The 13,835-nt window shown below is 41.4% G+C and overlaps 1 protein-coding gene across 1 annotated transcript; it reads left to right on the top strand.

The window, feature by feature from the left end:
* Positions 1 to 4,718: 4,718 nt before the first annotated feature.
* On the top strand, positions 4,719 to 5,950 carry LOC122937757 (the record flags this gene model as incomplete). Its single annotated transcript, XM_044292773.1, has 1 exon — positions 4,719 to 5,950. A coding segment is annotated over one exon (1,107 nt), but the record flags the coding sequence as incomplete, so codon positions are not given.
* Positions 5,951 to 13,835: the final 7,885 nt, after the last annotated feature.

The raw sequence follows: 13,835 nt of genomic DNA, 5'->3' as shown, positions 1-13,835 counted from the left end.
CCAAATACTATCCTGAAGAAACATTACTGCCCCCCATAGTATTAGTGCTCCTCATAGTCCCACCAATAGTAATTCCCTTCTAGAATGCCCTCATTAGTAACACTGCCCCAGTGGTAATAAAGCTCCCTACAGACCCCACAGTAGTAATAAGGCCCCCATAGTGCACTTAGTAAAAATAAGGCAGATCTATAAGACCCTCCTATAGAGCCCCCAGTAGTAATAAGACCGCCTATAATGTCCCCTGGATCTGCAGTGCCCCCTGCAGTTATAATCCTCCCTCCACCATACAGTCCTATGTAAATAACATCACCTCCTCCCCAGCCGGCCGCCTCCAACGCACAATCCAATGTAAACATCACCTCCTAAAGCTACTTTCCGCACCGATAATACAAACTAATGCATCCGTTCAGGACCAATACGGATCCGTCCTGACTTACATTGAAAGTCAATAGGGGACGGATCCATTTACAATTGCACCATTTTGTGTCAATGCAAAGGGATCTGTCCCCATTTACTTACATAGTAAGTCAGGATGGAACCGTTTGGCTCCGCAAGGCCATGCGGACACAAAAACGCTGCTTGCAGCATTTTGGGGTCCGCCTCCAAAACGGAACGGGGGGGCCGTACGGAGCCGTACGAATGCATTCTGAATGGATCCGCATCCATTCAGAATGCATTGAGGTTAAACTGATGCATTTGGGGCTGCTTGTGAGAGCCTTGAAACGGATCTCACAAGCGGATCCCCAAACGCAAGTGTGAACATAGCCTAAACATTAAGTCCCATGTACATAAACATCATTCCCCCCCCACCATCCACTTTCCACATACAGTCCCATGTAAATAACATCACTCCCTCCCCCAGCCACCTCAAGCACACAGTTCCATGTCAATAACATCACTCCCTTCAGCCCAAACATACATCCCAGTTAAATAACTACAACTCCCAGCATTGCTCTGCCTCCCCCTTCACTTACCTCTCCAGTCCTCATATACAAACATCAGCATTAGGGCTCTTTCACACTTGCGTTCTTTTCTTCCGGCATAGAGTTCCGTAGTCGGGGCTCTATGCCGGAAGAATCCTGATCAGTTTTATCCTAATGCATTCTGAATGGAGAGAAATCCGTTCAGGATGCATCAGGATGTCTTCAGTTCCGGAACGGAACGTTTTTTGGCCGGAGAAAATACTGCAGCATGAAGACTTGCCGCAAGGCCGGATCTGGAATTAATGCCCATTGAAAGGCATTGATCCGGATCCGGCCTTAAGATAAACGTCAGGTGCACGTAGGTGACAGAACGTTCAGCATTATTTTGTAAGCCTGAATACTGGTGTACGAATGGTACAGAAAAAGTAGAGGCGGTAGTTCCTTCACATTGTCTCCCACCCGGTTCCCTGCTGAAATTGCAGAGTTGGCACCTGCAGCCCATGGCCATCTGTCTTTCACCTCTCCCCCTTGCAAATCAGTCAAGCAGTCTAAGCCCTAAGTCATGCAGCAGTCTCTTATGCTTTTTGATGACTGCTGGCAGGGTTTCCGTGGGCCATCCACGTAGCCCTGCCCCAGAAGTGGAAGAGATTGAGTGCACTGATGCCTAACCACTTATGCTTCAATATGTGGACATGGGAGGACTACCGCAGCACGATGATGACGAAACACAGGTGCCAACTGCTGCGGCTTTCTGCAGTGTGCAGACCGTCAAGGAGGGCAGGGGTGAAAGTGGGTGGAAGATGATGTGGAGGATGATGAGGTCCGAGACCCCACATGGAATCAAGGTCATGCAAGTGACATGTTGTCGGGCATATGTATATCTGCACATTAAGGTCTGACAATATTAGAACCAAAATGGAGATTCACATTCCCTTTAAGAGGCCAAACTTTCTGTTGGAATAAGCCAGAGAAGATCATGATGGTCACTGGCATACAATGTATATTGTTTTAAAAGTTATTGCCAACAGATGTGGTATCTTAAGAGAATGTAATGGGTCTCACATAAACTGTCTCAACTACCGGGGTCAAGAGAGGTTATTGCTTAAAAACACTGGTTTCTCTAAACATATCAGTCTGAGGAACAATGGGTGTTATATAGCTAAGCCAGATCTGATAAGAGACATCCATAAAACACATCTGGTGTGGAATGGGTATCTTTTCGTATATATATATATATATATATATATATATATATTCCTGTGTGCATTTATTTAGCGTTTGAACTTGTTAATGATTCATATATATACTATGCAATATTAATGTACTATAACCAATTAATAATGTATCTTTTTGTATTGTATCTCACTGAGGGAATATAGAGAGCTAAGTTGTATGTTCTTAAAGAAGGATCTATTCAGAGGAACTGATGGTATTTCAAACATCATTACTCGAATAGCTGTGACAATTAGGTGTATACAAACCAGGGCAAAAGCTAGAAGTTTATGGTTCTCTTATCTGACCATAAATAAGATGGTCTGTTGACTGTCAAAATGGATCCGTGATGTCTGGGAAAGTGATCCTAAAGTGTCAGAAAGAGTACCTCCTAATTGATTTAAGTTGGGAGAGACCAAAGGTTAAGAGGTATAATAAAGCCGGATATATATGTTAATTCTAAAAATTGCTATATGATACAACAGTGCCATCAAGTGGTAGATGGGCAGAAGGAATGTCAATTAAATGACATCATCCCCATGATTACCATACGTAACACCCACCTTATCTAATTGGAAATCCCTAATCCAAGAGGGGATGGGCATAGATAAGGATGATGATATCTAATGCAGTTTTTGGGAGAAAAAAAAAACTAAGATCACTTGAAAGATCACTTGAGACAAAGAGGACTTGAGCCAAACATCACTTGGAACTTCTTCAGGGAGAACACTTGGGAATTCATTCATCAGCATCACTTCACACGTCAGGAACGTACCTCAGGACGGGATAGATCTGAATCTTGGAAAGCTGGGTCCCTTCTAAAAGCTCTTTATCCCAAAGCAAGGGGTAATGTATAATCCATTTTATTTGCAGTAATTATAAATCGCTCCAATTGGCATATAGTTGAGACCCCATTATTAGTGGGTCAATAGTGTTAACATTAATTTTATGGGAAATTTTAATGAACGTGCACATCATTAGAATTCCTGTAATATTGTTATCAGAGTGGAATCTCTGATCGGATTTTTATTATCCGTAGTTAGGTCAACGGGCGTATTTATAAGGTGTCTCTTACTGCCATATTCTCTGATTGAGCATAAGGGATTTTCCACAGATTCATTTCTATTGTTTTTTTTTTGTTGTTGTTACATTATAATATTTTGATTACCAGTATATTAATCGGTAATAATTTGATAAAAGGAAGTAGTATTATATTGTACTTAAGTCAGCCTGTAAACGGTGGAGCACCATCTTATGGTCAATTTTGATATTATCTTTGTATTCATTTGTATGCCATTTATACTGCTTGTATTTATAATAAATTATATTTTGTATAATTAATTGCACCCTGTTTCATTAGCTGCACAAATTAACTTTAGATCTCATCAATAAAAGAACTGGCGTTTATATGTCCGCCAATTAAATTTCCATTTTAATTTTTTAATTTTTTTTATTTTTCATAAAAAAAAATCTGAAATCATAATTTTTATAATTTCATATTTTTATATATGATAAATACCCGACATATATGGAGGTCCCACCGAGATTGATTGAGATATTTCTATAACCAATTTGTGCAATTAGTGAAAATATTATTTAATACTTATTGGCAAGTCAAATTGTTGTTGTTATTGATTATTGATCATAATCATGAGTGTAACAAACAGCGACCCAGGTAATGGCCAGGTTTTAGCAGATAATCCATCTGACCCAGAAAAGATAATCTCTAAGGTTATCAGTTATGTTTATTCCCGTTTGAAGTTAGATAAAAATATAGATGAATGGACTAATGAACTGCAAGCGAGAGCCTTTGAAGAACGTTGTGATGTATGGAAGTTAGGTGGCATGGTTGATAGATACCTGACCTATATGGATTTGGCCAATGATAATACCAAGAGGGACCAACACCTCTTATGTGCATTGCCACCTGTTTTGTATGCATTATTGGCAGTCAATACTCTTTCAAAAGCTAGGTATGAGTCTATAATGGGTACAAAAATATATGTATCCAAAATGGAATCAGAACTAAAATCCGCAGAAGCGAAGATCAAAGACTTAGAGTACAACCTTAGTCTCAGCCTTGATGCATACCAAAAGGCAAAAAGTGATTTAGAGGATTTATATCTCCAGTATTCCAAAATTAAACAGACAGATGAATCAGCCCATAATATAGTCAATGCTGAAAGGGATCCATCTAACACTGTGAGATCTCCTGACCCTCCATTTCTTACTCCCCAATATCCAGACATGTCATCACATGCTTTTACAGCAGACCCCATCCAAAACACTCAGCAACCTGAAAGTGTTGGCATGATTAAACGGGAGGCATTAACCCAATTAGGTCGGGCATTCCAAACTGTAACCACCTTACTAGGTGTTGATATCATGGAAGCCCCTAGAAGTGTCTCTCCTCATACTCCCCTGGATAGACATGTTAGGGTTAGGGTTAAATCACCTGTGCGATATAAGCCTCATGAAAGTTGTGAAAGTGCATGTGAGTCTGACGGTGATGTGGGGAAGCGTGTGACTTATTCCTTGCCACAGAATCACAGGCGACCAACATATGCTGAGGTGGTTTCTAGGAAGAAAAATTCCCAATATTCAGAAAAGGATCAGAGCTCCTCCAGCATAATTAAGTTTTTAAATAGTACAGTATCCAAGTTTTCCAAGAAAGGTTCGTCTCAGATAGCCAATCACTTAGAACTGTATGAATCCACTATGGATTCTTTAAAGTTATACTCTGATGCTGACCGGATTAGGTTCCTTCCATGGGCATTTGATGATAGATATCGTCATTACTTTACATCCTTTAAGGAGAGAGGAGTACAAGATTGGCCAAGTGTTTTGCATGAGGTTAAATTGGAATTCGGACCATACCGAACCACTACTGCTGCAAAACGGGACATATATAGCCTTACGTGTAGACCCAATCAGAGTCCCCGTGAATTCCTCTCTGTCCTCAAAAATGCCTATGGGTTGGCATATAGATCCCCAAATTGGGAATCTGAAGAATTCAAGCAGTTATTCTATGATGCTATGCCAACCCAGATCAAACTTAACTTAGCCAGAGATCTGGATATTGATGCTCCCTTGGATAGGTTGGTGACGGCTGCCACCACGCTGTATAATATCAGTGAGTGCCATACAACAGGTGAGAGAAGGTTTAAAAATTCCCCAGAGCAAAAGGTAGCTGAAGCTAAGGTAAACCCTAACTTGGGATTTGAAAGCCAGCCACGAAGGTTCCCTCAGTCTACAGGACCTTCTCAACAAGCCCAGCAACAACAGGTAGGACCGCCCAAACAGACCAAACCCCAAAATAATAATGGATCAGAGGGGAATAATTCAGGTAATGGGAAGTCTAACTACCGTCCCTATTACAATTACGGTCCCCAGGGATATAGGCCCTATAACAATCGAGTTTATCAGGGTTATAGACGTTGGGATAATAGGCCCAGACAACAGAGGGAAGATAGGCAGGAATCCTTGAATTCACCCAGGAGTAGGTCACCTACCAATAACCAGGGTGCCCAACAAAGCCAAAATGTGCCCAAACCAAACAGGTTTGATCAGCTGGTAGAGCAAGTGGCCCAGCTGAGCAATATGGTAAATAAGTTGTCCCAGTTATCCCCAGAAAAACAGCCTAATCCTTTTTTAGGGGCAACTGCCGGTCCCAGCAATGTAACAGCATAAAGCAGATTGGGCCGGGTCAAAATCCAGGCCACTGTAAGGATATTAAATTGATTGTGGTAGAATCTGATGTGATTCCTAATTCTTTATTTCCTTGCAGTACCCCTGACCCTGAAATTAGGGCCAGGGGGGAAATGTCTAATATGTCATTTGTCTTGCAGTCTAATGATGTCAATTCAGTTGACCAGATGTCTGTTCCAGTGTGTAATCCCATCGTTCCAGCATCTAGCCGTGAGCCAGCTGTGACTTGTGATGTCACACAGCTTGTCCCAAAGGGGGGGCTAACGCTGCTCCTCCAGCTTGTCCTGGGAGACTCAGGAATGCAGAGGTCACGGAGCTGCAAAGAGGTCAACCTCTCAGACAGCAGATGGGTAAACATCCTAACTTTCTCTGTGATTTGTTGCAGGTGGATGGCCGATACTTTGTGGACATATATCTACAAAATGAACTTATCGGACCAATCAAAGGATTAATAGATACTGGATCACAAGCCACCATTTTATCTTACACCTATTTCAGACAAGTTTCAGATTTAACATCAAAGAAGCCACGATTAAGGTCATTTGATGGCTCTTTGATAAGTGTAGGTGGAAATGCCTTACAGGTAAAAGGAACATCCTGGTTGACATTTAAGATTGGCAAGAAGACAATTAGACATCCCACATTGATTGTGGATCTTCCATATGATCGGATGATCATAGGAATCGATTTATTAAAAAGATTGAGTCCCATAGTTGATTTCATTAATGAAGCAGTATGGACTCAGGTGAAGGCACCCATTGCCTATGAATACTCTTGCAACACACAAGCACAACGCAGTTGTCATGTGATTGAAGAGAAACCTAACTCTATTGAAGTGCATTTCAGGAACAATCAAATACCGGAGGTCACAATCCTGAAGAATGGTAAGCCCGAGGAAGATGTCAATGGTGCTGCTCACACCATTACCATCCAGAGGGACAAAATCAAAAAGGTAACTCTGGATGATGATATATTAACCATTTCTCTTGAAAGGGGGAATCAAGAAGTCTTGGACCTGACCAGGCACATTCCATCGATGGTACGGATTGAAAAGGTCAATGACAATTTATTGATTCCCGTACAGGTAAACAATATGGCCCGGGTGAAATATGCCAAGTTGGATCTGAAATCCGAAGCGAGTTACATAAGCCTAGGACTTTTAAAACAGATCACCAACCCTAAAATGATTAAGAGTTCCTCTCCACAGGACCAATGGATTCATGATCTGGATGGAGATTTCCAGAGTCATAATGTTGTTGCAAGATGTGTTTTATCTATCTCCATAGGAAGTAAAACTACAGAGCACGTTTTCATCGTGATAAATGAACCACAATATCAAATGTATATAGGTAATGACCTTCTGCACCGATTTGCCATACAGATTGACATGGTAAATAACACCTTATGGTCCAGATTGCCGGGAAACCCAGAGGGGTTCCAGGATGAAGAACAAGCCTTACGATGGGGACAACAGATGCCCTATGCCGTAAGTATCATGGTTGCTGAGAAAGTTGAAATTCCTGAAGGATGCAAACCATTTCTTCTCCCCATTAAAGTAAAGAAGGGACAGAAGCTGAAGAACGCAGACGCGTTGATCTGTTTATCCAACAGAATGCAGCAACTCGGCCTAAAGGTAAAACCTACTCCACTGATAAACATCCATCAGGATCAATTACACATGGTAATTCATAACATGGTTCCCCATAGCATATCCCTACAAAAGGACACCGTAATTGGTTTAGCTATGGATTCGGAATACTACACATTTGGATTCCAAAATGATGTTATTGGAATAATTCCTGATGAATACCTGACAGAGGAACAAACAGTGGAACAACATTTTTCCTCAACCCCTGAGGGGTTATTTAACATACACTCTGTTTATCCTTTCAGCTCTGAAGAAGGTACATGCCACATCGAAGAGTCATCATTAGTTTTCAACCATGAGATCGATGAAAAAGAGTATGAATCATACCAGCAAGGAAAGGATAAGGTACGCTACACCCAGAATGACTTAACTAGTGAGCTTGAAGAAGCTTACGAGTTAAGTCAGCCTGAGATTTTCCCAGAATTTCAGGAGCGGGTGGAAGAACAAATCTCCATGGCTGACGCATGCTCCGACGAGTCGAAGCGTCAACGGCTAAAGGAGCTCTTCGTAGAGTTCCAGGAGATGTTTGCCAAGGATTCTTATGACTGTGGGGAAACAAACCTACACGTTACAAGAATCCAAACAGATCCCGATGCACCCCCTGTTTTTGTCAAACAATACCGACTTCCGCTGGCGGCTTACGAGTCACTATCGGAAATCGTCAAGAACTTGGAGGAAAGGGGTATCATCCGTCCAGTACACAGTTCATTCAATCATCCGATACTTGGAGTCCTCAAACCTAACGGTCAATTTCGTCTTTGCTCAGACCTAAGACAGTTGAACAAACGTGTTTATATGTCCGGATGGCCCGTGCCATATATTGACCAAAGTTTGGCACAAATACAAGGATCCAAAATCTTCACTGCCCTTGACTGTGCACAAGGATATTGGACGATTAAGATAGATGAAAGGGATCAGTACAAACTGGCCTTTACATTTGGCAAACGACAGTATGCATGGACCCGATTGCCCTTCGGCTACATAAATGCGGGCCATGAGTTTGCAGTGTTCATGCATAAGGCAATGCCTGATGCCGCTGAACGAGGTACCTTATCCTATGTGGATGACATCCTGATCAAAAGTACAACTTTTGAGGAACATATTCAGGAATTGAGGCATGTACTAACCCAGCTGAGGAAAGCAGGTGTAAAACTTTCTTTACAGAAGGCTCAATGGTGCCGGACCAAGGTTAATTTCCTAGGTCATGAAGTCACTGCGGATGGAATTAACCCACAGAAAAAGAAGGTGGAAGCAGTGACCAAGACAAAATCTCCTACAAATCTCAAGGAGTTGAGATCATTCCTGGGTATGATGAACTACTCACGTAAGTTCATAGATAATTATGCCGAAATTACAAAACCTCTTTTGCAGTTGCTAAAGAAAGGAGTAAAATGGGAATGGAGCGAGCGTCATGAGCAAGCTGTAACTGAGCTCAAGGCCAAACTTATCCAGGCTCCATGCCTTGCTTATCCAGAAGGGGGAAAACCTTTCTTTGTGGAAACAGGTTTCACTGATAAAAGCATAAGTGCAGTTCTTTTCCAAAAACAGGAAAACCGAAACAAGATCATCGCCTATGCCAGCAAGTCATTGTCACCGGTAGAGGTAAAATTCAATAGCTGTGAAAAAGCATTATTGTCAACTGTATGGGCTTTGCAATATTTTAGGAGTTTTATCCAAGGCGAAAGGATCATTGTGGAGACCGCACACCAGCCGCTGCAATACTTGCAGAGTGATCGTATAAGAGATGGAAACTTGTCAAACAGCAGGATAACCGCCTGGACAATGTCCTTAATGGGATGGCCATTGGAGATCAGGTACAAACAAAATAATAAAAACCCAGTTGCTCAGGGATTAGCAGAACTCCATGACTGTACCAATACGGAACGTAAAGGTGAGACAACGGAAAATGATTTCCTGGAGGAACAATCATCATCACCATATAAATCTTATGAAGAGGAGTACTGCAAATCGTTACCATGTGTGTACGTAGACGGCTGTTCCTTCCATGCCGAGGAAGGATCTGAACGTACATTGGTTGCAGGTATTGGAATCATGTGGAATAATACATTCCTAGATGTATCCGTTGGATACAAAATTGGTTCCAAAAGCAGCCAGGTTGCAGAACTTACTGCTGTGTACGAAGCCGTACAAATGGCTATCGAATATGATATTAAGGAGTTTGTAATCATCACAGATTCTGATTATGTTCGTAACAGCTTTGTGGAGTACTTTCCCGGATGGAAAAGATCCGACATGATGAGAAGCAATAACAAGCCAGTAAAGCATGGTAAGATGTTTTGTAAAATTGACGAGATGGTTACCGTCCACAGTCTTATCATTTATTGGAAGAAGGTAAGAGGTCATTCAAAGTATCCAGGCATGGATAAAGAGGGGAATGACCTAGCGGATTCCCTTGCCAAGCAAGCAGCCATTGACGGAGAAGTCTTTGACGTTGACGACCTCATGGGAACTGTCCAAGTGGATGCTATGACAAGAAGTCAGGCCCAAAAGGGAGCTGAAGCCAATGTGGCACAGTGGAGCCAAGATTCCCCTAGTGAAGATCTCATTGCGAGCCAAAAGGGGGATCCGATTATTGGTCTCTTTTATAAATACATTGAGGATCCACACAACTGTCCCATAACCACGGAAGACTGTATGGATAAGGAGGAGTTACGAATTTTGATGAAAGGTAAGTCCCAATTCTCATTACAGGATGGATTACTGATAAGGACCTCGAAGAACGGTATCACACAATGGGTAGTACCTGCAGCATACCGAGGTCTGATGTTACAACATGCACATGATGCCCCAACCGCTGGTCATCGAGGTGAGAAAATAACGTACGAGTTACTACGGGACTACGCTTACTGGCCACATATGTTACAAGATGTGCGAACATATTGTCAGGGATGTCTAATCTGCCCTCAATTCCAGCCACAAGGACCCACTCATCGGGCACCGCTCATGAAAAGGGGGATGTCCATGCCATGGTCAGACATCCAAATTGACTTCATTGGACCAGTAACAACCTCATCAAAAGGAAACAAGTATATGTTAACCGTAACTTGTCTGTTCACCAAATGGGTGGAATGTTTGCCGTGCAAAACATGCAGTTCAAGCGTATGTGCATCTCTGCTCATTAACCACGTATTTTCTAGATTTGGTCTTCCCCAGCGCATTGAATCCGATCGTGGAAGTCACTTCACCAGTGAGGTGATGACAAAGATGTGGGAAATCCTGGGGGTAAAGAGGAAGCTACATATAGCTTATCGACCAGCCTCTAGTGGTGGAGTAGAACGTTACAACCAGTCCATTGTAAACATCCTGAAAAAGTTTGTCAATGAATCTGGTAAGGACTGGGATGTCAAGTTGCCTTTGGTGCTTATGGCCATCAGAGCCACCCCAAGCGCAGCAACTAAGCTTTCTCCCTTCGAGATGATCACGGGAAGGAGGATGGTGTTACCCCAGCACTTAATGTACAGAACAACGGACCATAACTTGATCAATGCTACAACATCGCATCAGTATGTGGAAAATTTACGCAAGCACCTTCAGCATGCTTTTGCGTTCGCACAGAAGAATATAGAGAAAGCCGCAATGAGTGCTAAGACATACTACGATCTGAAGACTACACAGAAGGAGTATCAAATTTCCGATCGGGTATATCTCTATAACTTTACTCGGGATCAAGTGAAGGAGAGAAAATTCCTGCCTTCCTGGAAAGGTCCCTATGTCATCACTGACAAATTATCTCCAGTGGTCTACAAGATCAAAATCCCTAAGGGGGATGAGTTTATTGAAAAATGGGTGCACATTAATCAGCTACGTGTTTGTCACCCTAGTGCACGACTTCGAGAGATTGAAGGAGTTGGATGAAAAGAGGTGAAGAGACTTTACGGTTCCAGCTAAAGACGGAAATAAGGATTGGTATCGTATGAACTAAAAAGTGTTATCTGTTATTGAACATCTTTAACTCATACTAACCCATCCTCATGTATGTTTCCTCTGTAACAAAATGTCTCCTAACTCACCTCTGAAACCAGAACTTACTCTGTCCAAGAAAAGAACTTATGCCAGTCGGAGGTATATGGTATTAGTAACTCTTTTCTTGCAGGATAAAGTTGAAAAGTGTATGTGCTCATATGTGTCATACAATATTTTAGGGGCGTAAGATGTAATCAAAGATGATTGCCATTATCTACGTCGTCCTGATCTTGGGGAAGAAGTTCCACGCTGAGCCGATTGCTGTGCCAGGTCCTTCGTCCGGAATCATGCTACAAGACACCGCGGGGTTCATATTGACGAACAAGAGGATATTATCCCAGAAGATCTACAGCAGCCTGGATCCTCGCATCTTCGTCGAAAAACAACTCAACATGTCTGAGATCCTGTCGACGGAGCTCCAATCCTGGTACCAGATGCACATCGGATATTTCCAAGAACGGATTACGCAGATCCTGGAACAAGCAAGGAAGACCTTGACCAAAGAAGAGTTTTCTACAGACCAAAGCGATTCATATTTTTGCGATCGTAGCCGCCATAATCTTTGGCATAGTGGGCACTGTTATTACTACCGGTGTGACAGTTGCCGATTCCATCTCTATCAAGACATTGGAACTTGAAGTTGGTTCATTGAAAAGGAACCTATTAAACATTCATGTGGAGATGGAGAATCAAAACAAACCTTTATCGAACTTATATCCTGTTTTGCAGGATCTATAGGATGTTTGAATTTGTGTCCCATCCAAGTCATGCGTTAGATAAGGTTCTCCAGAAGAACTTTAACCAAGCTCTGGTTGGAACACTATGAGCCAAGTCTACGCATCGAAGAAAATATATGGAAAGCCCTTTATTACATTCCAAATGCATTCACATTTTTATGGAATATTTTGGAATGAAGGGGGATTTGTCGGGCATATGTATATCTGCACATTAAGGTCTGACAATATTAGAACCAAAATGGAGATTCACATTCCCTTTAAGAGGCCAAACTTTCTGTTGGAATAAGCCAGAGAAGATCATGATGGTCACTGGCATACAATGTATATTGTTTTAAAAGTTATTGCCAACAGATGTGGTATCTTAAGAGAATGTAATGGGTCTCACATAAACTGTCTCAACTACCGGGGTCAAGAGAGGTTATTGCTTAAAAACACTGGTTTCTCTAAACATATCAGTCTGAGGAACAATGGGTGTTATATAGCTAAGCCAGATCTGATAAGAGACATCCATAAAACACATCTGGTGTGGAATGGGTATCTTTTCGTATATATATATATATATATATATATATATATATATATATATATTCCTGTGTGCATTTATTTAGCGTTTGAACTTGTTAATGATTCATATATATATTATGCAATATTAATGTACTATAACCAATTAATAATGTATCTTTTTGTATTGTATCTCACTGAGGGAATATAGAGAGCTAAGTTGTATGTTCTTAAAGAAGGATCTATTCAGAGGAACTGATGGTATTTCAAACGTCATTACTCGAATAGCTGTGACAATTAGGTGTATACAAACCAGGGCAAAAGCTAGAAGTTTATGGTTCTCTTATCTGACCATAAATAAGATGGTCTGTTGACTGTCAAAATGGATCCGTGATGTCTGGGAAAGTGATCCTAAAGTGTCAGAGAGAATGCCTCCTAATTGATTTAAGTTGGGAGAGACCAAAGGTTAAGAGGTATAATAAAGCCGGATATATATGTTAATTCTAAAAATTGCTATATGATACAACAGTGCCATCAAGTGGTAGATGGGCAGAAGGAATGTCAATTAAATGACATCATCCCCATGATTACCATACGTAACACCCACCTTATCTAATTGGAAATCCCTAATCCAAGAGGGGATGGGCATAGATAAGGATGAGGATATCTAATGCAGTTTTTGGGAGAAAAAAAAAAACTAAGATCATTTGAAAGATCACTTGAGACAAAGAGGACTTGAGCCAAACATCACTTGGAACTTCTTCAGGGAGAACACTTGGGAATTCATTCATCAGCATCACTTCACACGTCAGGAACGTACCTCAGGACGGGATAGATCTGAATCTTGGAAAGCTGGGTCCCTTCTAAAAGCTCTTTATCCCAAAGCAAGGGGTAATGTATAATCCATTTTATTTGCAGTAATTATAAATCGCTCCAATTGGCATATAGTTGAGACCCCATTATTAGTGGGTCAATAGTGTTAACATTAATTTTATGGGAAATTTTAATGAACGTGCACATCATTAGAATTCCTGTAATATTGTTATCAGAGTGGAATCTCTGATCGGATTTTTATTATCCGTAGTTAGGTCAACGGGCGTATTTATAAGGTGTCTCTTACTG

The sequence above is a fragment of the Bufo gargarizans genome, chromosome 5, assembly GCF_014858855.1.
Source record: "Bufo gargarizans isolate SCDJY-AF-19 chromosome 5, ASM1485885v1, whole genome shotgun sequence".
Classification (NCBI taxonomy): Eukaryota; Metazoa; Chordata; class Amphibia; order Anura; family Bufonidae; genus Bufo; species Bufo gargarizans.
This window is presented reverse-complemented; position numbering and strand designations above follow the sequence as displayed.